General features: G+C 46.4%; 1 protein-coding gene across 6 annotated transcripts in view; it reads right to left on the reverse strand.

Annotated features, from left to right (window-relative positions):
- GSK3B (glycogen synthase kinase 3 beta) overlaps window positions 1-23,972 on the reverse strand; it is a 254,631-nt gene that overhangs the window by 34,519 nt on the left and 196,140 nt on the right. For all 6 annotated transcript variants that reach the window (XM_030534161.1, XM_030534143.1, XM_030534132.1 and 3 more), the window contains one exon: window positions 15,875-15,970. In XM_030534161.1, the coding sequence (XP_030390021.1) occupies window positions 15,875-15,970 (96 nt within the window). The remainder of the gene's footprint in view (window positions 1-15,874; window positions 15,971-23,972) is intronic.

The raw sequence follows: 23,972 nt of genomic DNA on the forward strand, positions 1-23,972 counted from the left end.
CCGGCACATCACCAGTCATGGTGCTGGTGGTGGCAGCAGTGACTGATGCCTGGTAGAAATTTCTGGCTCTGAACGCAGTCCTTCTCTCAGATGTGACCAAAAAGAAGCATACTAAGGCGGATCTCTGAGACTGTTAGCAAGCCCATGGGGTCCAGAAGGGCCACTGGGTCGGCATCTGAGCTGGTACCTACCATTGTGGTGGCCACAGTACCGGGGAAAAAGTTTAGATCATCCCCTTTGACTGGGAGTGCCGGCGGCTACGGTGTCAGCTTCTCCATGACACGAGTCAGTGTCTGATGCGGACTCCGATGAGTCCGCGCGCAGGGACCATAGTGGCACCATGCTTGTTGGTGCCGGGGCGATGTAGATCATTGCTAAGTCATAGCCTGCTTGCCCCTGGACTTCACCAGTGGCCTCTGAGTCATTTGGGGACTCAGGATCGGTGCTGTGACACCATGGTCTGGAGAGTGGGGATGTCTCAAAACGTTATCAGGTCCCATGAAGCCTCACAAGTCTCGGCAAGACCGGCGCTAGGGGTTTGAGTGCCCTAGGCGGACGGCAATTTTGCCACCCCGCGTGCTGGTCACACTGCTCCGGTGGAGCTGCCGCAGTGGTGCCTGCAGGAGGTCCACCGGAGCCGCGCGAGCAGCCGACCGTCCGCAGGCACCACTGCGGCAGCTCCACTGGAGTCGTGGGACCAGTGGACCCTCCGCAGGCACCACTGCGGCAGCTCCACTGGAGCCACCTGCCGCCCTCTCCTGCAAAAAGGCGCCCATCAATTATTCTGGCGCCCTAGGTGATTGCCTATGCTGTCTAAATGGTAGCGCCGGCCCCGAGTCTCGGGTATGGAAGGGAGGTCCAAATCCTCCACCTGAGTCTCCTCTGGTGGCACCAAACTCTACAGTCCTCCCAGGGGCCCAGAGTCAATGGTGCCGGCTGTTGAGTTGGAGGGAGGTGGGGTCTTGCACTGGTCCCCCTCCCTTGGGTTCACATTCCTGTGCACGGGAAGGGGAGCGCCTTCTATCAGTCTTTATGTGCTTCGTCTTTGAGACAGAAGACTGAGTGGTGCCGAAACTGATCCTGTGCCGTGCTCTGTGCCGGGGAATGCTGGTGCTGAGGGTCTCTAACACCAGACTCCTTCCTTGGAGTCTCCCGGACCGAAGCTGGAGTGCTGCACACCAACACAGAGGAGCCCAGTGCTGCATCCATGAGTCTTGACTCAGACTGATGGCGGAGAGCTGCTTTCCATTAGCAGCAACTTTAGTCTGTGGTCCTTTTCCGTCCTCCTGAGGGGGCAAAAGCTCCTACAGATCTGGCACCTGCTGGGACTCCCCCAAGCCAAGTGTGGGTCACCCTTTGGCATAGGCTTTTGGCAAACCCCACATGGCTTAAACCCCTGGGTCCGAGGCATGCCCCTGGCCCAGGAGAGGGATGGTGAAGCGGGGGAGGGAAACACCCCCCAGTACCCCAAGTCCAGGTGTCTGTCTAACTACAACAATTTTTAAAAACTTTAACTATTTACAGAAAATATGCTAGAGGATCACTTGTTGAAGATGAGACACGAAACACTCCACTGGCCAACACTGACGGTAAGAAGGAACTGGAGAGGCGGCAGGTCAGCAAGACCGTATATGTGGTGCCATGAAAGCTCGACTCCAGAGCCGATCCGACAGGTGCTGCTAGGGGAAAAACCTTCCGGCAAACTGTGCACACACCTAACTGGAATCTATATGAGCAAGCACTCAAAGAAAAAGTGCAAAAAGAATACATAGCATGTATCATTGCCTGGAGGGACACACATGAACTCTACAGGACTGTCACTTTTCTTTCTGCCATTGTTTCACTGGGGACTACACCTCATTCCAAAGTTGTCTTCATAGTTCTTTTTGTGATACTCAAGGCAGCTATTACAGAAAGAAGGAATCAAGCACTGGCCTTCAGAAAAGCACATGAAGTAGTTTCTTCTGTAATTTGTTGCTGGATGTTCACAATTTAAGAATATGAAACCCTCCTTAGTCCATCACAGCCCGGACTTGCTGATTTTCTGGGCAGGTTGTAACCTCCTCCCCTCCCCATCCCCTCGCTTTTGGAAAAGCTTAGGCTGAAGGCTAGAGGCTGAAGGCTGGAGGTCTGATGCAAGATTAGTTTTGTAGGTGAGAATTATTTTGGTTCTTCATAGGCAGCCAAGTGTGTATTTTGGTAACTTGACAATTAATTGCTGTAAAGGTAGACAGAGCCAAAGATAAGTGCTTCAAATTAAATCAATGTAAATAAAAGTAGATGACTCTGCCCATACTAATTTTGTTATAGAGGGCTGTATTGGGAAATATGACTGGAGACATCCTGAAAATAGAGAAGACAAGTCCTCCAGCTTCAGACAGAAAGTTCTTGTAGGAAGGAAGATTCTTTCCCCCCTGAACAGCCTAAGGGTTTGTCTACCTGGAGACATTTCCCAGCATTACTACACTGTTATAATTATACTACTCTGGCTATACAGTATAACTTCCTGTGTGAACACTCCTATTTGGAGTAACAGTGGTTTTTCTTTGGTTTAGCTTATGTCATAACTACAGCGGTGTAATTATACTGGTATAGTAACGTCAATAGTTTTTCCCATGAAGAAAAGCCCTAAATTACATTGTAGCCATAGAATTACAGTTAGACAGATCCCGTTCCTCTCACACAACTGAAGAGTGTGGGCTGAAGAAAGGCACTGAATCCTAGAAACAGCAGCAAGGTACCGAGAATGCTGTGGCTTCTTCAAAGGGGCAAAGGATTGAGTCCCCAAGAACTCAGAATGCAGTATTTGAGTAAGGCCAGGGTCAAGGCCACCTGTAAAGGGGCTATGATAAGTAATGCCAATTGAATAGGGATGCTTTCAGACCCCCCATAATTTATGGAAAACCTAACCCCAGAATTTAGGCTTGAGAAGCCCTGTTTTGGAAAGGCTTAGATTTGATCTCACCCTTTTTGGCTTCTGAGTCTCACAATTGTACAGATGAAGCTTAATGAATGCAAGAGAAACACGTTCAAATGTGGTCAGTCACACATGGGAGGAGGCTCAAGGAATTCAGAGTAATTGTGGTTGAAACACAGTACTGAACTGACCTTGCAGAATTAGATAGATAAGTAGAAGGATTCATCTTCTTGAATACAGACTGTTGCACATTCTTCTGAAAATAAGCCAATGGTGTTAAAGTGGATGTTTAAGTCCCTGTGTTAAAAATTCCTGCATTATGAAACAGGCAAACAGGGAAGGAATTGAAAATCTCTGGCTCCTCACAAAAAATGGTTACTCACTTCTTGTAACTGTTGTTCTTTGAGATGTGTTACACATGTCCACTGTGCTAGGTGTGTGCAGGTGTCTTCTGCTCTGGTGCCAGAGAGTCTTTCCTTGCGTCACCCGGGCCTGTGCAATGACGTCCCTTATGCTACAAGCCAAGGACAAATGGGTAGAGCTGACTGACCCCTCCTTCTGTTCCTTTATATCAGGCTTTGAGATGATGGACTAATTCAGTGAGAAGGGAGGGTGAATCTTATAATGAACATATGCAACACATTTCAAAGAACAACAGTTACAAGAGATGAGCAACATTTTTTTATGGGAGTGCTTCAGTTTGTCCATTACACTAGGTGATTTACAAGCAGTTTCCAATGGAGGTGGGGCTAGAAGTCTCATCAGAAGAGAGACTGCAGAACTGCTTTCCCTGCTTCACTTCTTTCCTTGATGTAGCAGTAACTGCAGAACATCCTGCAGAAGTGTAGACTGAAGACCCATGTGTCTACTCTGCAGATGTCTATGATGGAGACGTTTCCTACAAATGCTGTAGAAACTGTGTGCGCTCTGGTCGATTGCAAAGAAATTTTCAGGAGGTATGTCCTTGATCTTGTAGCACATAACAATACAGCTGGTGATGCACTTGGAAGTCATTGCACTGTTGTGACGCCTGCTCATTCATCCTCCAAAAGAGATCCAAAGGGCTAGGCTCTATCCAGATAAAAAGCCAGTGCTCAGAGTAAATATACTGATTAGTTGAAGTGGAAATCAGATACTATTTTGAAAAGAAATTTAGGATGTGGCCTAAGCTGTACCTTGTTCTCATAGAAGATAGCATATAGAGGATCTGTCACCAGGGCATGTAGCTCCCCTACTCTCCTCACAGAGGTGATGGCTATCAGAAAGGCCACCTTTGCTGAGAGGAGTAAAAATGAGCCACAGGCTAAAGGTTCACGCTGGGGAACCCATAAGAACTAATAGCACTACGTTCAAATCCCACCCTGGAGTAGGGTCGCTGATAGATAGGAACAATCTTCCTAGGCCTTTAAGGAACCTGATAGAAGGTAAGGCTTGTCTACACTGGCAAGTTTCTGTGCAATAAAGCAACTTTCTGCGTTTTAACTCCCGAGATGTACACACTGCCAAGCCACTTAGTGCGCAGAAACTGAGCAGTTGCAGCGCTGTAAAAAAACCCACCACCTTGCCTGGGCTCAGCCAGTTAGTGACAGATATGTGAATATTGGCTGTGTTTTAAATCACTGAATCAGTGTTCTGGGTGTTGCAAACAATACTGCTTCTGTAAAAATGTTGCATTTCACAGATATGACCTTCGGATCCCAGCCTCCTTCCTTGTTATCGCTGGCTGAACAGCTGCACAGAATTAGAAAGCGGTCACGAAGAACTAAGGAGGACTTTCTGCATGAGGCCATGATGCACTCTGAGGCAGAAAAACAAGAAGTGAAGGAGTGGTGGGACAGTGAGAAGAGGGGCTGAAAGGAGAACGCGGCACACCAGAACAAAGCCACAGAGTGCTCTTAAACATTATGGAGTGCCAAGTGGACATGCTCCAGATGATACTAGCACTGCAAACCAAGCAGATCCGCATCTGCCCTCCCCTGCAGCTGCTGTCGCAAAATTCTTTCCCATACGCCCCCCCCCCCCACACACTGCCAACACACTCTTATCAACCTCCTGGCTCCAGTCTGTACCCACGGCATTCCACTCCTCCCCTGTCACAATTCAGCACTGCGAACTCCCAGTACCCATTGCACTCAACACCCGTCCCTCTGCAGTTTAGCTCGGCTGAAGTACAGTACCCGCTGCACTGTACTCCAAAGAAGGCAGCTGGACATGATACCTGGACATACACAAATCTTTAACCCTTCCAGGATCCCACCTACTCCTGGGACCCTTCCTTCTCCCATTTCCCTCAGTGCTGATGTGTTTTTTGTTTGTCTCTCTCTTCCTGTTGTCTTTTAATAAAATAATTGTGTTGGTTTGAAAGCAGTATTTATTCTATTAATTGAAAGCAAACAGAGCCCTGAAAAGCAACGGGCAATTTTCTTAAACCTTCATAGTGCATCATCTCTACCAATCATAATCACCTCCTAGCACTGCAAGCACTGCACTCCCAAGCATAGCAATAAATTAGTGGCTTTCAGTTTCAAATTGTTGCCGCAAGGCATCCCTGATCCTTACGGCCTCACGCTGCGCCTCTCTAATAGCTCTTATCTCTGGCTCTTCAAAATCAGCCTCCAGGCACTGAGCCTCAGCAGTCTAGCCCCAAGTGATGCTTTCACTCTTCTCTTCAGAAATATTATGGAGTTTACAGCATGCGGCTCTAAGCATAGGAATATTGTCATCGGCCAGATCCAGCCTCCCTTACAGGCAGTGCCAGTGGGCCTTTAAAAAGCCAAAAGCACACTCAACAGTCATTCTGCACTTGCTCTGCCTGTTGTTGAACTGCTCCTTGCTGCTGTCAAGGTGCCCTGTGTATGGCTTCATAAGCCACGGCATTAAGGGTTAGGCAGGGTCTCCCAGGATCACAATTGGCATTTTGACTTCCCCTACTGCGATCTTCTATCTGAGAAGGAAGTCCGTGATTGCAGTTTCCTGAACAGGCCAGTGTCCTGAAAGACGTGTGCCTCATGCGCCTTTCCGGACCAGCCTGCGTTAATGTCTGTGAAACACTCACGGTGATCCACAAGCGCCTGGAGAACCACTGAGAAATACCCCTTGCGATTAACCTACTTGGTGGCTAGTGGTCTGGTGTCAGAATTGGATTGTGTGCGCCATCTGTGGCCCCTCCACAGTTAGGGAAGCCCATTTGTGCAAAGCCATCCACAATGTCACGCAGGTTGCCCAGAGTCATGGTCTTTTGGAGCAGGATGTGATGAACGGCCCTGCAGAGTTCCATCAACATGAGTCCAACGGTCGACTTTCCCATCGCAAACTGGTTAGCAATGGATCGGTAGCAGTCTGGAGTAGCCAGCTTCCATACTGCAATAGCCACGCGCTTCTTAAGCAGCAGGGCAGCTCTCAATCTCATGTCCTCGTACCTCAGAGCTGAGGCAATCTCATCACACAGTCCCATGAATGTGGCTTTCCTCATCTGAAAGTTCTCCAGCCACTGCTCGTCATCCCAAATGTACGTCACAATGCAATCCCATCAGTCAGTGCTTGTTTTCCGAGCCCAAATGCGGGGTTCCACTCTGGTCAGCACTTCCGTGAATGCCACAAGCAATCTTGTATCACAGCTACTACGCGTGGTGAGATCAATGTCGCATTCCTCTTGCCCTTGTAGTTTAAGGAATAACTCCATTGCCACCCGTGACGTGTTAGAGCTAGCAGCATACTAGTCAACAGTGCATGATTCATTCCTGCAGACTGAAGAGGCATAGTGCACAGTACACAAACTGTTGAAAGATGGCGCCAAATGTGGATGGAAGCACAGGGATTGCTGGGATGCAAAGCAATGCGTCACGGGTCACTGGGACAGGACCTAGGATGCCCTGCGACCCCCTCCACCTTCCCACAACTCTTAGCGGCAGAAAAGAAAGAGATGCTCCGTGGGATAGCTGCCCAGAGTGCACTGCTCTGAATATCGCTGCAAGTGCCACAAGTGTGAACACACTATTGCACAGGCAGCTGACAGTGGGAATACACAACAAGTGGCTTCCCTTCAGCACTCTCTGAGCAACACTGTAACTGCCGGCATCATAATTCTGCCAGTTTAGACATACCCTTACATAATACAGTCCTACCTGGGCACGAAACACTGATATTGCAGCAAGGTGCACTTTGACGGAGCTGACTTACAAACCTGACTCTTTTAGGTGTAACGCTCCTAAATCTCTTGAATCCCTGATTGTGTATGAGACACATTGTCACTAGCCACCCAGGTAGAGAAACCCTTCCACTTACTAAGGTAAGCAGCTCTGGTGGATGGTTTTCTACTATTAAGTAAGACATTATGCTCTATTTCTAAACAGTGTGCCTCCTCTGGGTTTAGCTACCTGAAGAACTAGACCATGAGGTGTAGTGACTGAGAGTTCCAGGGCAACACCTGCTCATGATTCAGTGATATCAGGTCCTTGACTAAAGTTAGGGTTGGGGGAGGGGGGGGCAGGGGAGGATTAAGGCTCCTTGATAGGCAACTTGTATAGGTCCAAGTACCATGCCTACCTTGCCTAGGCTGGCACAATGAGTAACATTTGGCCTCACTCTTGCTTCAACTAGAGAATTATTTTGGGAACCAGTAGCACTGGAGGATAAGCATAGAGCAGGTCTTCATCACAGGGGAAGAGAAAATGCGCTCGAGATTGACAAGTTGTACTTCTACAGGAATCCCTGATGACTGGAGTCATGAGGAGTGGTACATTGTTACTGCCGTTGCCATGACTCTGGCAGCTGAGCTGAGTCTGCTGCATCCAGGGAGGCCTCCAGAGTGGACTCTGCAATCAGTCGACCTTCCATCAGGAAAGATTTAAACTCGCCCCTCGTGTCCTTGGGCAGCTAACTGAGGAATCTGGACATAGCATCCCAATTTAAATAATCATAATAGGCAAAAAGGGTTTAATGGTTTGCTATACATAGTTGTAACCTCACAGTTGACTAACCCACATTTCTAGCAAAAATTCCCAATTTCTTTATATCTTTTTCTTTAGGACTTGCTTTTGTTTGGCAGCATCTCACATTTACTCCTGCCACTATCAGGGACTCTACTGAGGGGTGTGGGTAAAACTGTTTGTATTCCTGCAATGGAACTTGGTTCTTGTGTTCCGTGCGCTTTGCCACTAGCATGAGGGGGCTTGCCATAAAGTTTGTATAGGCTGCGTAAAAGACGGTTACTCACCTTTGTAGCTGTTGTTCTTCGAGATGTGTTGCTCATATCCAGTTAGGTGTGCGCGCCGCGTGTGCACGTTCGTCGGAAGATTTTTATCCTAGCAACTCCGGTGGGCCGGCAGGTCGCCCCCTAGAGTGGCGCTGGCATGGTGCGTGATATATACCCCTGCCGGCCTGCCCGCTCCTCAGTTCCTTCTTGCCGGCTACTCCGACAGTGGGGAAGGAGGGTGGGTGTGGAATGGATATGAGCAACACATCTCGAAGAACAAGAGTTACAAAGGTGAGTAACTGTCTTTTCTTCTTCGAGTGATTGCTCATATCCATTCCAATTAGGTGAATCCCAAGCCTTACCCAGGCAGTGGGTTCGGAGTGAGAAGTCACGGCGTGTAGCACTGCGGAGCCGAAGGCCGCATCATCTCTGGACTGCTGGATCAGGGCATAATGGGAAGCGAAAGTATGAACGGAGGACCAGATCGCTGCCCTACAGATCTCTTGGATGGGCATGTGGGCGAAGAAAGCCATCGATGATGCTTGTGCCCTGGTAGAGTGCGCAGTCATGTGACCCGGAGGAGTACGAGCCAAGTCATAACAGGCTCGGATACAGGACGTTACCCACGAGGAGATTCTTTGAGAGGAAACAGGTAACCCCTTGGCCCGTTCTGCTACCACCACAAAGAGTTGGGGGGTTCTGCGGAATGGCTTGGTCCTATCTATATAAAACGCAAGCGCTCGACGGACGTCCAACGAGTGGAGCTGTTGTTCCCTGCGGGAGGAGTGGGGTTTTGGGAAAAATACAGGGAGAAAGATGTCCTGGTTGACACGAAAGGCTGAGACCACCTTGGGGAGAAAGGTTGGGTGTGGTCTCAGCTGGACCTTGCCCCTGTGGAACACCGTATAGGGGGGATCTATGGTGAGAGCCCGGAGCTCTGACACCCTCCTGGCTGAGGTGATGGCCACCAGGAAGGCAGTCTTCCAGGAGAGATAGAGCAGGGAGCAAGTCGCTAATGGCTCAAATGGAGGGGACATGAGCCGGGTGAGAACTAGGTTCAGGTCCCAGGTAGGGGTAGGGTGTCGAACTTGGGGGTATAGACGCTCCAATCCCTTAAGGAATCTCGTCACCATAGGGTGAGAGAACACCGATCGGCCATCCTCCCCCGGGTGAAAAGTGGACATGGCCGCCAGATGAACCCGAAGAGATGATATCGCCAGGCCCTGTTCCTTAAGGGACCGATGTTGTCCAGGATAATGGCAATAGAGACCTGAGCGGGGAGGAGACTGTTCCACACACCAGCGGGTGAAGCGCTTCCATTTCGCTGAATAAGTCGCTCTGGTAGAAGGCTTCCTGCTGCCCAGGAGCACCTGCCGCACTGGGGTAGAGCAACAGAGCTCGGACCGGGTCAGCCACTCAGGAGCCACGCCGTGAGGTGCAGGAACTGTAGGTCTGGGTGACGTAGCCTGCTCTGGTCCTGAGTGATCAGGTCCAGGTGAAGGGGCAGGGGGACAGGGTCGGCCAGAGACAGGTCTAGCAACTCGGAGTACCAATGCTGCCTGGGCCACGCTGGAGCTATCATGACGAGTGGGAACGGAGGGAATGCGTAGAACAGATGCGTCGTCCAGGGGATAAGGAAGGCATCTGCTATCGAACCTGGTTCCCGGCCTTGAAAGGAGCAGAACATCTGGCACTTCCTGTTCCCTCGGGACGCGAAGAGGTCCATCCGGGGACATCTCCACCTCTGGAAGAACGAAAGGGCAACGTCCGGGCGAAGGGAACACTAGTGGGAAAGAAAGGATCTGCTCAGATGATCCGCCAGCGTGTTCCGAACCCCGGGAAGGTAGGAGGCGATGAGGTGAATGGAGTGGGCTATGCAGAAGTCCCAAAGCCTCACGGTCTCCTGACACAGGGCAGAGGACCTCGTGCCGCCCTGCTTGTTGATGTAATACATGGTCGTTGTGTTGTCGGTGAATACCGAGACATAACGACCCTGAAGTTGAAGATGGAATGTTTGGCAAGCAAGGCGGACTGCCCTCAGTTCCCGTACGTTGATGTGGAGGGCTAATTCGTGAGGTGACCACCGACCTTGTGTCCGTAGGGTTCCGAGATGGGCCCCCCAACCTAGATCTGAGGCGTCTGTTGTCAGGGACACCGAAGGCTGGGGTGGATGGAACGGTAACCCGGCACATACCACGGACTGGTCCAGCCACCACCTCAGGGAACCTAATACGTCCTGGGGAATGGTAACAATCGCGTCCAAAAGGTGCCGGACCGGACAGTACTGACTGATGAGCCAGGACTGGAGGGGCCTCATGCGCAGCCATGCATACTGCGTGACAAACGTGCAAGCCGCCATGTGGCCCAATAGAGTTAGGCACGTACGTATAGAGGTCAAGGGTGCTGACTGCAGCCGTAGTATAATGGCCGTCAAGGTCTGGAACCTTGCTAGAGGAAGAGCGGCTCTGGCCAGAGTCGAGTCCAGAAGTGCACCGATGAACTCTATCCTCTGAGTGGGGATTAGCGTTGACTTTTCTATATTGAGGATAAGGCCCAAGTTCTCGAAGAGACTGCTGACCAGGCAGACATGGCTGAGGACCTGCGCCTCTGATGACCCCCGAATCAGCCAGTCATCGAGGTATGGAAATACATGTATGCGGCTGCGACGGGGGTGAGCGACGACTACAGCCATACATTTGGTGAACACCCTCGGGGCTGTGGAGAGGCCGAACGGAAGGACCGCGAACTGATAGTGGCAGCAGTTGATCACAAACTGAGGAAACCGTCTGTGTGGCGGGAAGATGGCTACATGAAAATACGCGTCTTGCATGTCGAGGGCGACGTACCAGTCTCCAGGATCCAAGGACGGGATAATGGTCCCCAAGGATACCATACGGAACTTCAACTTCACGACGTATCTGTTGAGTTTGCGAGGGTCGAGGATAGGCCTGAGGCCTCCCTTGGCTTTGGGGATCAGAAAGTAATGGGAGTAAAACCCCTTGCCCCGCTGGGCCTCCGGAACCTCCTCTATGGCTCCTTTGGCGAGGAGCGTTCGCACCTCCTGAATAAGGAGTTGCTCGTGAGAGGGGTCCCTGAAGAGGGACGGAGGAGGGGGGCGGGAGGGGGGGTGCGAAACAAACTGCAGATGGTATCCAGCTTGTAATGTGTGCACTTGAAGAAGAACTGCCTCATTTATTAGGAGAGCAATTTCCCCTGCTACAACCAGGTGTAAAATTGTGGGATTTTTCTCTGAAAGCTCTGTTTATATTCCCGGGGACACAGCCATCCTTTTCAAGAGTTCTTGGTAGAACTTAAAATCATCCAATACTAGAGAAGATGTCTCCAGTACCAGGGTCTCACCTGGTGAGGAGGACAAGGTGTTCAGAAGAGGCAGGTTTTTTTTGGACCTTATTGAGGCTGGTCTTGAATTGCCAATGTAGAAGACCTGCCTGAAGCAGGTAATGGGCGGTTCTGATCCTCAGTGCCCCGTGGGATCTTGGAACCAACATCGAGTGGCCTGTGTGGCGAAACTTCTCCTTTTTGGGGATATATTTCTGTAGTGTAGTGGTTGCCCAGTACAGACTTTGGATCGTCTGACTGACTTCTGAGATGCAGCAGAGATAACAATCTAGACACTGGAAACATACCCCATGGTACCCATTAGGGCTATTGACGGGGCTGGGGGACTTGTGCCTAGACCTGGTACTCCCATTCTTTTTACCTATTCAAGATAACTCCAAGAATGTGAATAATCCCTGGGAGGATGCCCCAGATTCCCAGAAGTCAGAGATGTAGGAATCCACATCAGATTCTTGAGGAGAAGCATGAGTATTTCAAAGGCCAATGTGAAGCAGTCCTGGGCAGAGTCATCATGATCTACAATGGGCCTGCAATACTAGCAACCACATCTGGGTCTCACTGGTTATCAGTACTGTGTGCTGAGCCAAAGTAGCTACAGCTGGTCTCGGAGCTGGCATTGGGACCAAGGGAAGCAGCACATGACCTGGTGTACTTGCCACTGTAGCTGACTACTACATGGAAGCCAACAAATGCACCATGTGCAATGGCCCCAGCAAGGTACCATGGAGCTGAATGACCAGTGAGGGTCATACTGAGAAGCTCCGTAGATCCTTCACAGCTCCGTAGGCCTCTTCAGTGGCTGACACAGAAATAGGCCTTTGTTTTGCTGTCAACGTGGTTGATGGCTCTGCTGTCTGTGCCAAGGAAGCAGCTGGTCTCATTCCTGAAGCTCCAGCAAAATCAAACAGCTGTCCCTAATGTGACCTTCACCCAAGCACTTCAAGCCATGAGAGCGAGGGTCTCTCATGGGCATCAGCTTGTGACATCCAGGGCAGGGTTTGAAGACAGGGACCTTGGTGTAGGCTCCTCTGGTATCAGGTGGAGCCCGGAGTTCACTGACTACTGACAGCTACAACAACAGTATAATGTCATGTAACTAAGACAGCACATTTGCAGGAGGAATGACCTGACAGCATGCTCCAACCATTGAAGATAAGAAGGAACTGAAAGATCACAGAATCATAGAAGATTAGGATTGGAAGAGACCTCAGGAGGTCAGCTAGTCCAACCCCCTGCTCAAAGCAGGACCAACGAGATGTGAGGGGTGACTCCACCCATTTATGCCCTCAACTTGCAACACAAGGAAAGCAGGGTGCAGGTATGGCTGCCCCTGCTGGTACCGCTAGGGAAAACTCTACAGCACTGGTGCACAAGATGCATACATATCTAGTGTAATGGAGATATGCAAGAACAAAAAAGTATAAAGATTGTGGTATAAATATTAGAGAAGAACATTCCCTTTCTTGAGAGGCAAATTTAGGCTTATCTGTTCCCTTTGCAGCAGAAGGTTCAATTGTCTCCTGTCTCCATCTCCTAGCAAGCGGGAACGTATCCATCTATCTGAGCCTATACAGAGTAATGTTGGAGAGTTAGACATACATACACTTTGAACTAGGTTTCAGGCTGCTAAACAATAAGAAGGCTAGAAGCGCCAAATCTGGTATCACTCAGAGATTTGTTTTCAAACTGAGTTTGTACTGGAATCACACACCACTACTGTAATATGAACACATGAACAATCCTTCATATTATATGTCCTCAGCCACAGTTCTGTACATGGACATCATCATTGTAATGGTATTGACCATTCTACACTGTGTCAGGTAATGTGAGCTCTAACTCGGTGTACAGAGCAATAAAACTTAAGCTCAGGATCCTGCCTTATGCCTAAAATTGGATGCCAATACGAGGATATATTCCTGCTGAGACCTGAACTCAGGACTCTCAGATATTAAAGCAGTTCTCTAAAACTTGAGAAAGCAGATCTAATAGATACCTAAAGTAGCAGCAGTAGCTGCTCTCCTTTTGACCTACCAGCTACTAATGAACAGAAACAATACTATGGATAAGGGGGATGAAATAGCATATCCATGTGCATCAGGAGTGGCCAATGTATGGCTTAGGAACAAAATGCAGATAATGGAGTTCTACATTATAACTCCCTAGCTGCCTTCATTAGTATGCAGATGTGGTAAAGTAAAGTGTATGCCATGTCCCTGCCATGGCTAGCCAACACAGAAGAGAACATAACTTATTAATCCTGCCAGCTAACAAGTTACTCCATTAGCTCAAGTAATAGATGTTTGTATTTGATGGTGAAGGTTCTGGAGATCGATCACCCGTAATGGTTGTCAGTACACATGCATATGTCATTTAACCAAAATTTCAGCAAATGCTTCTAATTTTCATTCCTTCCTTCCCTCTGCTCAATAACAACAATTGCAGTTTAACAAATTAATGTTTCTGCAACTCTAGTTTAAAAGAAAATGAAGATAAATATCGGGTGGGAAATTTGAAGGGCAAGACAGGCAGCACCGTTTCCCCCCCCCATCCCATCAGAGATGGCACAAGAATAGTTGGGAAACATCCAGTTGTGGATATTTTCCTCCATGCACTTAGAAAACTCTCATGGCTGAATGGCAAAACGTTAGAGGAAGAGAGTTTTTAAAAGAGTAGGGAAAGAGGATTGTTAGAAAGGTAATTCTAGACTGGTCTTTTTGCTACTTGAGACTTTAAATGGCAAGGAAAGAACAAACTCGTGATCAGGTGGTCACCCACCCCCATCCAATAAATTAATTTAGATGCTGTTCAATAACCATCTGGTATTGGGAGGAGTTTGTTGTTGTATAACAATCTGAGAATGAGGCACTATGTTGAAAGCACAGTTCTCAATACCAAAACAATCCCATGTGCTAATGCAAAAGGAAATTCAACCTTCTGGCAAGCTCCTCTCATTGCTCTATGCGTGCCTGATTTCACCTGTGGCCATTTAGAAGCCCAGAGAAGCACTCACTTGCATATAAAAGGTAAAAATAGAAGGAACTCTCAGTTTCACTTTCTGCATGAAGATCACATTACATTCTTCTCTAGCTTTACAAAAAGGTCTCTACTGTGGTTCAGTGGGCAGTCAAATGCAAACAAATGACACCCACGGATCAACAGGGGGTAGAGGAGATGTATAACCAGGTTAGATATTCAATCCTGATTACTTATAATGTGTTCTGGCACCAGGACAGGCTATGGCTCCATTACATACTGCATTCAGTTAAAGCCTACCCTCAACACCAAGTCATCCAGATATAACACTGGAACCATTTTCCACTACAACTTCACTGTTTTAATGTCTTAGGCTAATTTTTGTAACTTTTTCCATGATTTATTTTGAAATAATGAAAGTAAGGCTAATATTCATGGAGTTTCATAAATTTTTACTTATCACGGAATTTTTTCTATTAACACATAATATAAAGAGGCTTGCTGACCTAACAGCCTCTGAGTATTATAAATCACTCAGTCTTGGAACCAACATGCAATAAAGAACTAAGATCTGGAAATGCAACCCAGGGATTGTTGGGAAGAGGAAGCATGTATTTAGAACATCTGAGAAGAAATCACAAAATATTGATTTGACTTCCAGTAATGTGCATAGCCCACAATGTCAAAGAACCTAAAGTAGGTTACATCATCTGCTTGATGCCTCTAGCACTGTGAAAGGCTTGGTCCAAAATGATTTTGAACCAGTCACCGACAGGACTAAGGGAACATCCACAAGCCAATCTATGCACTTCATTCCTCAGCGTTTGAAAGCCATCATATTTGTGTTGCTGGGTTTCCTAACTTGCTGTTGAGATATTTTGTAGCAGTATTCCCTTCCTTTGAAAAACTGAACTAAAAAAAAAATCTTTTAAAAGTAATATAAGAAAAAATAACTAGTGCATATTACTGAGGTTCCAAATCTAATGACCTTCACTATGTTTACGAGATGGGAAACAGGACTGATTTGCACTGTGGGTCTCACTCCTATATTCAGAGATGATGTATTTGTATCATAAGAGTGCATCACCCACCTCCACAGAATGTATTTATTTATAGGAGAATCTTTGCACAGGTCAAGAATTGTGCTATAATGAAATATAAGTGCATTGTAATGGGTTATAAATACATACCCAGGCTGGAAAATATCTATGGGCAAATCACAAAAAAACAGAGCCATGGACAATTCAATGCAGAGCCTAGGTACATTCCTCCTCCTTCCCCACATAAACAGTTACTGGGTTCTGATTCAACTATAGGTTGCAGGTTAGTTTGAAAGCAACCAAGCACAGAAATCAAGAGCTGGACTTAAACTCTGCAATGTTATATTTATCCCACACATCATCATTATCCAACTCAGACAGCCTCACCTTAGTCCATGGATGTGCCTTAATCTGAGGGAATTTGAATTCAGTGTAGTTTGGATTCATTTCTCTAATTTGTTCCCTTGTAGGCGTTCCCAGGACCTAGAAAGAGAAAAAAGAAATTGTTTACATATACTTCAGATGCACAAAGTGATAAAGGTCCTCATAAAACTTGCTTGACCATATGATCAAACTTACAACAAGGAATGTTATTTTTTGTAATGTGCAGTATGGTAGAAAGACTAGGCACAGGGTGTCTGGCAAAACATAACTAGTCACTAGTACCAAGCAGTTTTTGCAATGCACTGAGATTTGAGGCACAACAGACTGAACAGTTCAAATTCTGCAAATTTACTTAACTGATCAAGGTCTTTCATAAAATTCAGGCATTTCTCAAATTCAATGATGCTTCAAAGGAGAACAGAGCAGAACTTCTCCAGATTAGGAATTTTATAAAAAGAATTATTTGATGAATATCTTTAACGTAATAGGCTGTAGCCTGCAGTCTTACACCCTGATTAAGATAATGAACAATAGCACACCCGAATGCATTTTAATAGTCACGAGTGAGAGCTCTCTGATGAACTTAAAAGATCAGACAAGCATTGCTGAGAGGGGCAAAACAGATTTTATCAGATGGAGATTGATTTTTTTCATATCTAAATGCAGACAGAGTGTTAATTTAACTACACCTAACATACAGGCGTTCAATTCAAGTACCTGTAGTTTAGACATTTATTTTAGGAATTCAAATATAAAAGGATCTATGTTTATATAACAACAACAAAAACACAATCAGTGTGATGTATCTGTATGTACATTTCCATAGAGAAATATGTGATTGTATTTATGAGATGATTTGGTGAGTTTTACATATTATGAATACATTAGTAGTTTTTGTTCAATTAACATTAGTCTCAGAAAAACTTCAAATCATTTAAGAGGGACAAAAAACTCCCCAGCAAATTTTGAAGTCCACTGCTTTTTGTTGAAATTCAGTTCCTCTGGGTTTTGCTACTACAGAAAGCACTGTGGAAGAGGAAGCCTGAAACTCAGGAGCCTCTTCTGACAGACTACCCTCACAGTCATGTTACAGCCTTGTGACAAATCTTTTGCCATGGAAAAAGATGTCATGCTGCCAATTCATCACTAGGATTTCAATTCAAGGATAAGCAGGAACATGTCTAGATTTTATGAAAAACATCCTGCTGAATATTGACAGTTGTATTCATGAAGTTTTGTAATATTTTACATCAATAGATTTTTTTTAAATAAGTGGAAAGTGCAAAGAGGCTTGGGAAAGAAAAAGGCATGGGTTAAACATATCTCAAGTAATTAAAGATAGTGGCCAACATTTATGAAAAGTGAATAATAGTTTTGTTTTTTTTTAATCTCATGTTTTGATTTATTTTCTAATTTTGAGTGTGAATTTAATAGTTGTGTAAGGTGCGGGACTGACTGCTTTGGCAAGTGAAATCCTCTATTTAACCATATAAAAATCACAATCCAGGGTGTGGCAGTGCAAGCTTGTATTACACCACCACCTATCAATGGATGTCAATCAGAACCTGGTAAAAATCTCTAAAGGTGGGGTTGCTAACAGCCCAAGGCTTGATTTGAACAAGGAACCTATGTGTGAAAGACCACACTAAGAGCTGGTTGGAAATTTTCTGACAGAACGTCTTTCCATCATTGAAAGTGAAACATTTTGCAGGAACTTATCGATTTCAACTAATCTTTTGAATGAAACCAGGCAAGTTTCTTGTCAGCTTGCCTACTTGTCTCCCCTCCAGCCCACCTGCCAGGAGCACTGGAGCCAGGCTCCACAGCAGTCTGCCTAGTTGTTGAGAGCCTGAAAGCCCAAGAGCCCTGGCTCCCAAGCTCCTCCACAGCTTGCCTGGCAGGTTGCCTTGCAGCCAAGGTTCCCAAAGTACAGTAGAATTTTTCTTCTTCAAAAACTGTCATGGTTTTGACATTATATCCTGATCAGGACATCTCTCCTGCTCCCCACTTTAAAAAAACAAAAACAAAATTACAAAAAAACCCTCAAAAATTTTCATAGAAGTAAAATTTACTTTCCTAGCTAGCTCCAGTTGCATTACACAATGCTAGCCCCCCATTCCCCAAGTCTAATGTTTAAAAGTCTCCCCAGTGTAAAACTACTTGTTTAAGGGATAGCTATTTATTTTTTCACAAAAGCACTTTTTACTGTAACGGGCTTTTCTCAAAAAAAAAAATAATTTTTTTTTGCAAATCTGCTGAATCCAAGAAGTGAGGCCAAACACCAAAGCTTCTCAGTATAAATTACACTAAGCACAAACTCTTAAAGATCCGCATAAACACTACAATGGGTTTTAATTCTGCTAGATCTCAAAATATGATTAATCATAACAATTTCACTGGGAAACCACTACAGAACACCTGTTGGTAAGTACTGGAAGCAATGGTGTGGACAACTTAGACATGAGAGGCAGGTAGGTTGCCTGGGCAAGTGTTGAGGGAGGGAAGACTGAAGTTAAGCACACTAGCCCTTGGCTATTTAGTTTGGAACCAAAAGTAGTCTACTCATCCTCAGAGTTTTAAAGATGGATTCAAGTGGTATAGATAGGCTGAATTACAGATTTGAATTTTCATTGTGCTTACTGGAATTCCCCTGAAGTAAGATAGAGCCATGTTACCTAAATTTTTAGAAGCTGAGCTCCCATATGGGAAACGAACATCAACTGTATTCCTCCACCAAACCCTTGCAACCCTGCTATGTATTGTTAGAAGCCTGCCCATCTGAATTTATGTGTTGTCCATGTCCTGTCATCCCCCTCAGATCTTTCTCTTGTTTCTTACATGCTATGAACAGTGAAATAGTTAACAATGTCAACTTGTAAGTATCACTGGCATCCTGAGATAGCATCTATTGAAATGAATAGAGCAGTTCTCACCTCAGAGCTATTGTTTCAAGCTCTCTGCAAACTGAGGAGGATGTACCTGTATTGGTTATATTCTGAGTCACATTTTCAAGGCTTTCTTTGCAACCATAATAGTTAAGAGACTTTTTTTTAAATAAGAGCTGACACTCTGGAGACCAACTAAGGGGTCTATCCATACTCTCTAGTTAGTCCTTCATGATGCAGACACACACAAAACTCAAGTCACCCACTGTACTTTGGGAAACACTGGGACACAGAATCCTTAACTTCCTGCCCTAACAGGGCTTTTAAGTGCTTTTAAGAGAGCTGCTGCATTTCCGTGATGAAATGATGCCTAAACGTTTGAGTAATAGTCTGTAAAGTATTTGGGGATGATAAGCACTATCTACTCACCAACCACCAGTTCACCTGCATCCCCAGAGTTCAGTATTTTCACTCAGAGAAGTTTTAGACACTCAGCAGCAAAGAATCCTGTGGCACCTTATACACTAACAGACGTTTTGGAGCATGAGCTTTCGTGGGTGAATACCCACTTCCTCAGATGTCATCTGAGGAAGTGGGTATTCACCCACGAAAGCTCATGCTCCAAAACGTCTGTTAGTCTATAAGGTGCCACAGGATTCTTTGCTGCTTTTACAGATCCAGACTAACACGGCTACCCCTCTGATACTTTAGACACTCAGAGATTCTTGACACAAGACTTGTGAATCTGACCTATGCCTTTCCTAGCCTGTGAAAGAATCATGAGCAACTGGTACCACACCAGACCAAAATAATCAATACCTCATTCAAGGAAGGAATCTTCCCTTTCTCCTTGATACATGCGTAGTCTGAGCAATTCCAAAGAAAAGCTCCCTGGACATATTGGTTCTAGCCAATTACCTGTCAGTATCAAGCCTCCCATAGCTAAGCAAGCTCACAGAGAAGCCAGTCAAAGGCCAATCACAAGCTCATCTTACTGAAGGAAACTTAACTTGGTACAATCTGAATTCAGGCCAGCACATAGAACTAAAACTGCTTTAGTGGCACTGATGAATGATCTCCTCCTGTCTGTGGAAAGAGCAGACATCCTTTCTTACCCTCTTTGACCTCTCTGCAGCATTAGATACGGTCAATTACGAGATATTGTCTTGCCTGAGACAGGTGGCAGGCATCCAGGGTTATGTGCTAAAATGGTTTGAGTTCTTTATGGAGGGACATACCTGTCATAAACAGATAGCTAAGGGTTAATGTCTCTTTCACCTGGAAAGAAGTAACCTGAAACACCTGACCAGAGGACCAATCAGGAAACAAGACTTTTTCAAATCTGGGTGGAGGGAAGTTTGTGTGTGAGTTCTTTGTTCTTTGTCTTGGGTCTGACCCTCTCAGCTATGAGAGTGATTTTTCTATCTCTAGCTTTCTAATCTTCTGTTTCCAAGTTGTAAGTACAAAAATAGTAAGGCAATAAGGTTTATATTGGGTTTTTTTTGTATTTACATGTGTGTAGTTGCTGGAATGTTTAAATTGTATTCTTTTTGAATAAGGCTGGTTATTCATTTTTTTCTTTTAAGCAAATGACCCTGTATTTGTCACCATAATACAGAGAGACCATTTTTATGTCCTTTTCTTTCTTTTTTATATAAAGCCTTCTTTTTAAGACTTGTTGGAGTTTTTTCTTTAGTGGGGACTCCAGGGAATTGAGTCTGCAGCTCACCAGGCAATTGGTGGGAGGAAGAAGTCAGGGGGAAAATCTCTTTGTGTTAGATTTACTAGCCTGACTTTGCATACCCTCTGGGTGAGGGAGGAGGAGGAGGAGATTAGCTCTCTCTCGGTACTTGTGTTTTCCAGGACTGGAAATAGGGAGGGTGGAGTCCCTCTGTTTAAATTCACGGAGCTTGTTTCTGTGTATCTCTCCAGGAACCCAGGGAGGGAACACCTGGAAGGGAGAAGGGGGGGGAAATGGTTTATTCCCCTTTGTTGTAAGACTCAAGGAATTTGGGTCTTGGGGTCCCCAGGGAAGGTTGTTGGGGGGACCAGAGTGCCCCAAAACACTAATTTTTTGGACGGTGGCAGCTTTACCAGGTCCAAGCTGGTAACTAAGCTTAAAGGTTTTCATGCTAACACCCATATTTTGGACGCTAAGGTCCAAATCTGGGAAAAATGTTATGACATGGTGGAAGCGGTGGGATAGATAGAAGAATCCAGAAGCCAGTAGAAATATTATTTTCCTTTTCTCTGCTAGGGGCTTTTAAGCAGAGAGAAACAGTTTGATTTTAAAAGGAACCAGAGAGAATTTTTTTTCTGCTCTCTCTTGCAGTTTTTGGCCTGCATATTAAGCCAGGAACCATTAAGGAACTATTAAGGGTCTTTTGTGAGACAATAGCACTCCCATTGAGAGTCAAGTACCAGCACAATACACATGCAAATAAAGTGGTTTTTCTGGTTTACTTTACATTTAAAAGATTAGCTAGAGGAAGAAAGGGAAAAAGGCACTGTTGCTAGGCAGACCCCAGGAGGCAACAGAGAAGCTGCAGTTCAGACAATAAACACCAGAGGGCGCCTCAGCACAAGAAAGCAGAAAACATGAGTTCCAAGGAAAGCCTAAGGCAGGAGTGAGCTCGGCAACAAGCCATAGACAAAGAAAATGAACATAAGAGACGGATAGAACTAATTAATGCAGAACTAGCCAAGGAAGAGGCAGCCCACAAAAGAAAACAACAAGAAGAAGAGGCAGCTCACAGAAGGAAACAAGAAGAAGAAGAAGAGGTGGCTCACAGAAGACAGATAGAACTCCAGAGGGAGGCCCACCGCCAGACCCTGGAATTAGAAAAGGCTAAGCAACATGCTCCAGCCAATCCTAACAACCCTTCGCCAATTATGGTTCCACATCCCAAGAAATTTCCCACCTACAAGGCAGGTGATGACACTGAGGCCTTCTTGGAAAATTTTGAAAGAGCCTGTCTTGGGTACAGCATCCCTGAAGACCAGTACATGGTGAAATTGAGGCCACAGCTCAGTGGACCTTTAGCAGAGGTGGCAGCTGAAATGCCTAAGGAGAAAATGAACGACTATAAACTTTTTCAAACCAAGGCCAGATACAGAATGGGGATAACCCTGGATCATGCCCGTCGGCGTTTCAGAACCCAAAAGTGGAAACCAGATGTGTCATTTCCCAAACACACCTACTACGTTGGGAAAAATTATGAGGCTTGGATATCAGGAAACAATGTTAAATACTTGGACGAACTGCACCTCCTCATACAAATGGAGCAGTTCTTGGATGGTGTTCCTGAGGACATAACAGGGTACATACAAGATGGAAAACCCAAAAATCTCACCGAGGCGGGGGAGATTGGAGCCAGATGGATGGAAGTGGCAGAAAGCAAGAAAGCTACTGTCAAGGGGAACGAATACCCCAGAGGGCACACCGACCATAAACCCTACAACCGAGGACAACCAAAGACCCCACCTACAACCCAAGGAAAGCCACAGACACACTATTCTTCCACTTCACCAGTCTCCAGTAACCCACCTCGACCCAGTGACCAGTCAGATGGAAGATGCTTTAAGTGTAATGAACTGGGACATATCAAGGCCAACTGCCCAAAGACCGCCAACCGAGTACAGTTCATTACACCACCATCACACCAAAGATCCCCAGGCCCAGATGCCTCTCAAATACCCTTGGAGCGAAGGGAAAATTTGAGAGTGGGCGGAAAGAAGGTTACTGCGTGGAGAGACTCGGGGGCACAAGTGTCAGCTATCCACCAATCCTTCGTAGACCTCAAATTCATCAACCCAAAGGCCCAAGTGACAATTTACCCCTTCACGTCAAAAGCTGTAGACTTGCCTACAGCTGAACTGTCTGTCCAGTACAAAGGCTGGTCAGGAATGTGGACTTTTGCAGTCTATGACAATTATTCCATCCCCATGCTACTGGGGGAAGACTTGGCCAACCAGGTGAAGCGGACCAAGAGAGTGGGAATGGTTACACGTAGCCAAACCAGGCAAGCTTCCAGACCCATTCCTGTTCCTGAGCCATCCACCGACGCCCCGTCTGTGTTACCACAGACCCAGACAGAGGTAGTGGACCCGGATTCCATGCCAACCACTGAAACAGCCACAGCACCTCCAGTCCCAGGCCCGGAACTGGAACAACCACCAGCACCAGCAATTGCAACCACATCTTCAAACTCAACGCCAGAGGGCGCCAGCGAGCCAGAACTGGAAGAAGCAGCAGACAACCATACCCAAGGGGCTCAGCCAGAGCCTGAAATACCCTCAGGTGCACCAGCGGAGAGCGGTTCACCAGCAATGGAAACAACCCCATCACCTACATCGCTTCCAGAGGGACCAAGCCCAAGTCCACAGTCTGAGGAAGAACTGGAGACCTCAGCCTCAAGGGAACAGTTCCAGACTGAGCAGGAAGCAGATAACAGCCTTCAGAAAGCTTGGGCGATGGCACGGAGCACCCCACCGCCTCTCAGCTCTTCTAATCAATCCCGGTTTGTTACAGACCAAGGACTTTTATACAAGGAGATTCTTTCTGGTGGACACCGGGAAAAATGGCAGCCGCAAAAACAGTTGGTGGTTCCAACTAAGTACCGGGGGAAGCTCTTAAGTTTAGCTCATGATCATCCCAGTGGCCATGCTGGGGTGAACAAAACCAAGAACCGGTTGGGGTAGTCCTTCCACTGGGAGGGGATGGACAAGGACGTTGCCAAGTATGTCCGGTCTTGTGAGGTATGCCAAAGAGTAGGAAAACCCCAAGACCAGGTCAAGGCCCCTCTCCAACCACTCCCCATAATTGAGGTCCCATTTCAGCGAGTAGCTGTGGATATTCTGGGTCCTTTCCCAAAAAAGACACCCAGAGGAAAGCAGTACGTACCGACTTTCGTGGACTTTGCTACCCGATGGCCAGAAGCAGTAGCTGTAGGCAACACCAGGGCTAACGCTGTGTGTCAGGCCCTAACGGACATTTTTGCCAGGGTAGGTTGGCCCTCCGACATCCTTACAGATTCAGGATCTAATTTCCTGGCAGGGACCATGCAAAAACTGTGGGAAACTCATGGGGTGAACCACTTGGTTGCCACCCCCTACCACCATCAAACCAATGGCCTGGTGAAAAGGTTTAATGGAACTTTGGGGGCCATGATACGTAAATTCGTCAACGAACACTCCAATAATTGGGACCTAGTGTT

This window comes from Gopherus evgoodei, chromosome 1 (assembly GCF_007399415.2).
Source record: "Gopherus evgoodei ecotype Sinaloan lineage chromosome 1, rGopEvg1_v1.p, whole genome shotgun sequence".
NCBI lineage: Eukaryota > Metazoa > Chordata > Testudines > Testudinidae > Gopherus > Gopherus evgoodei.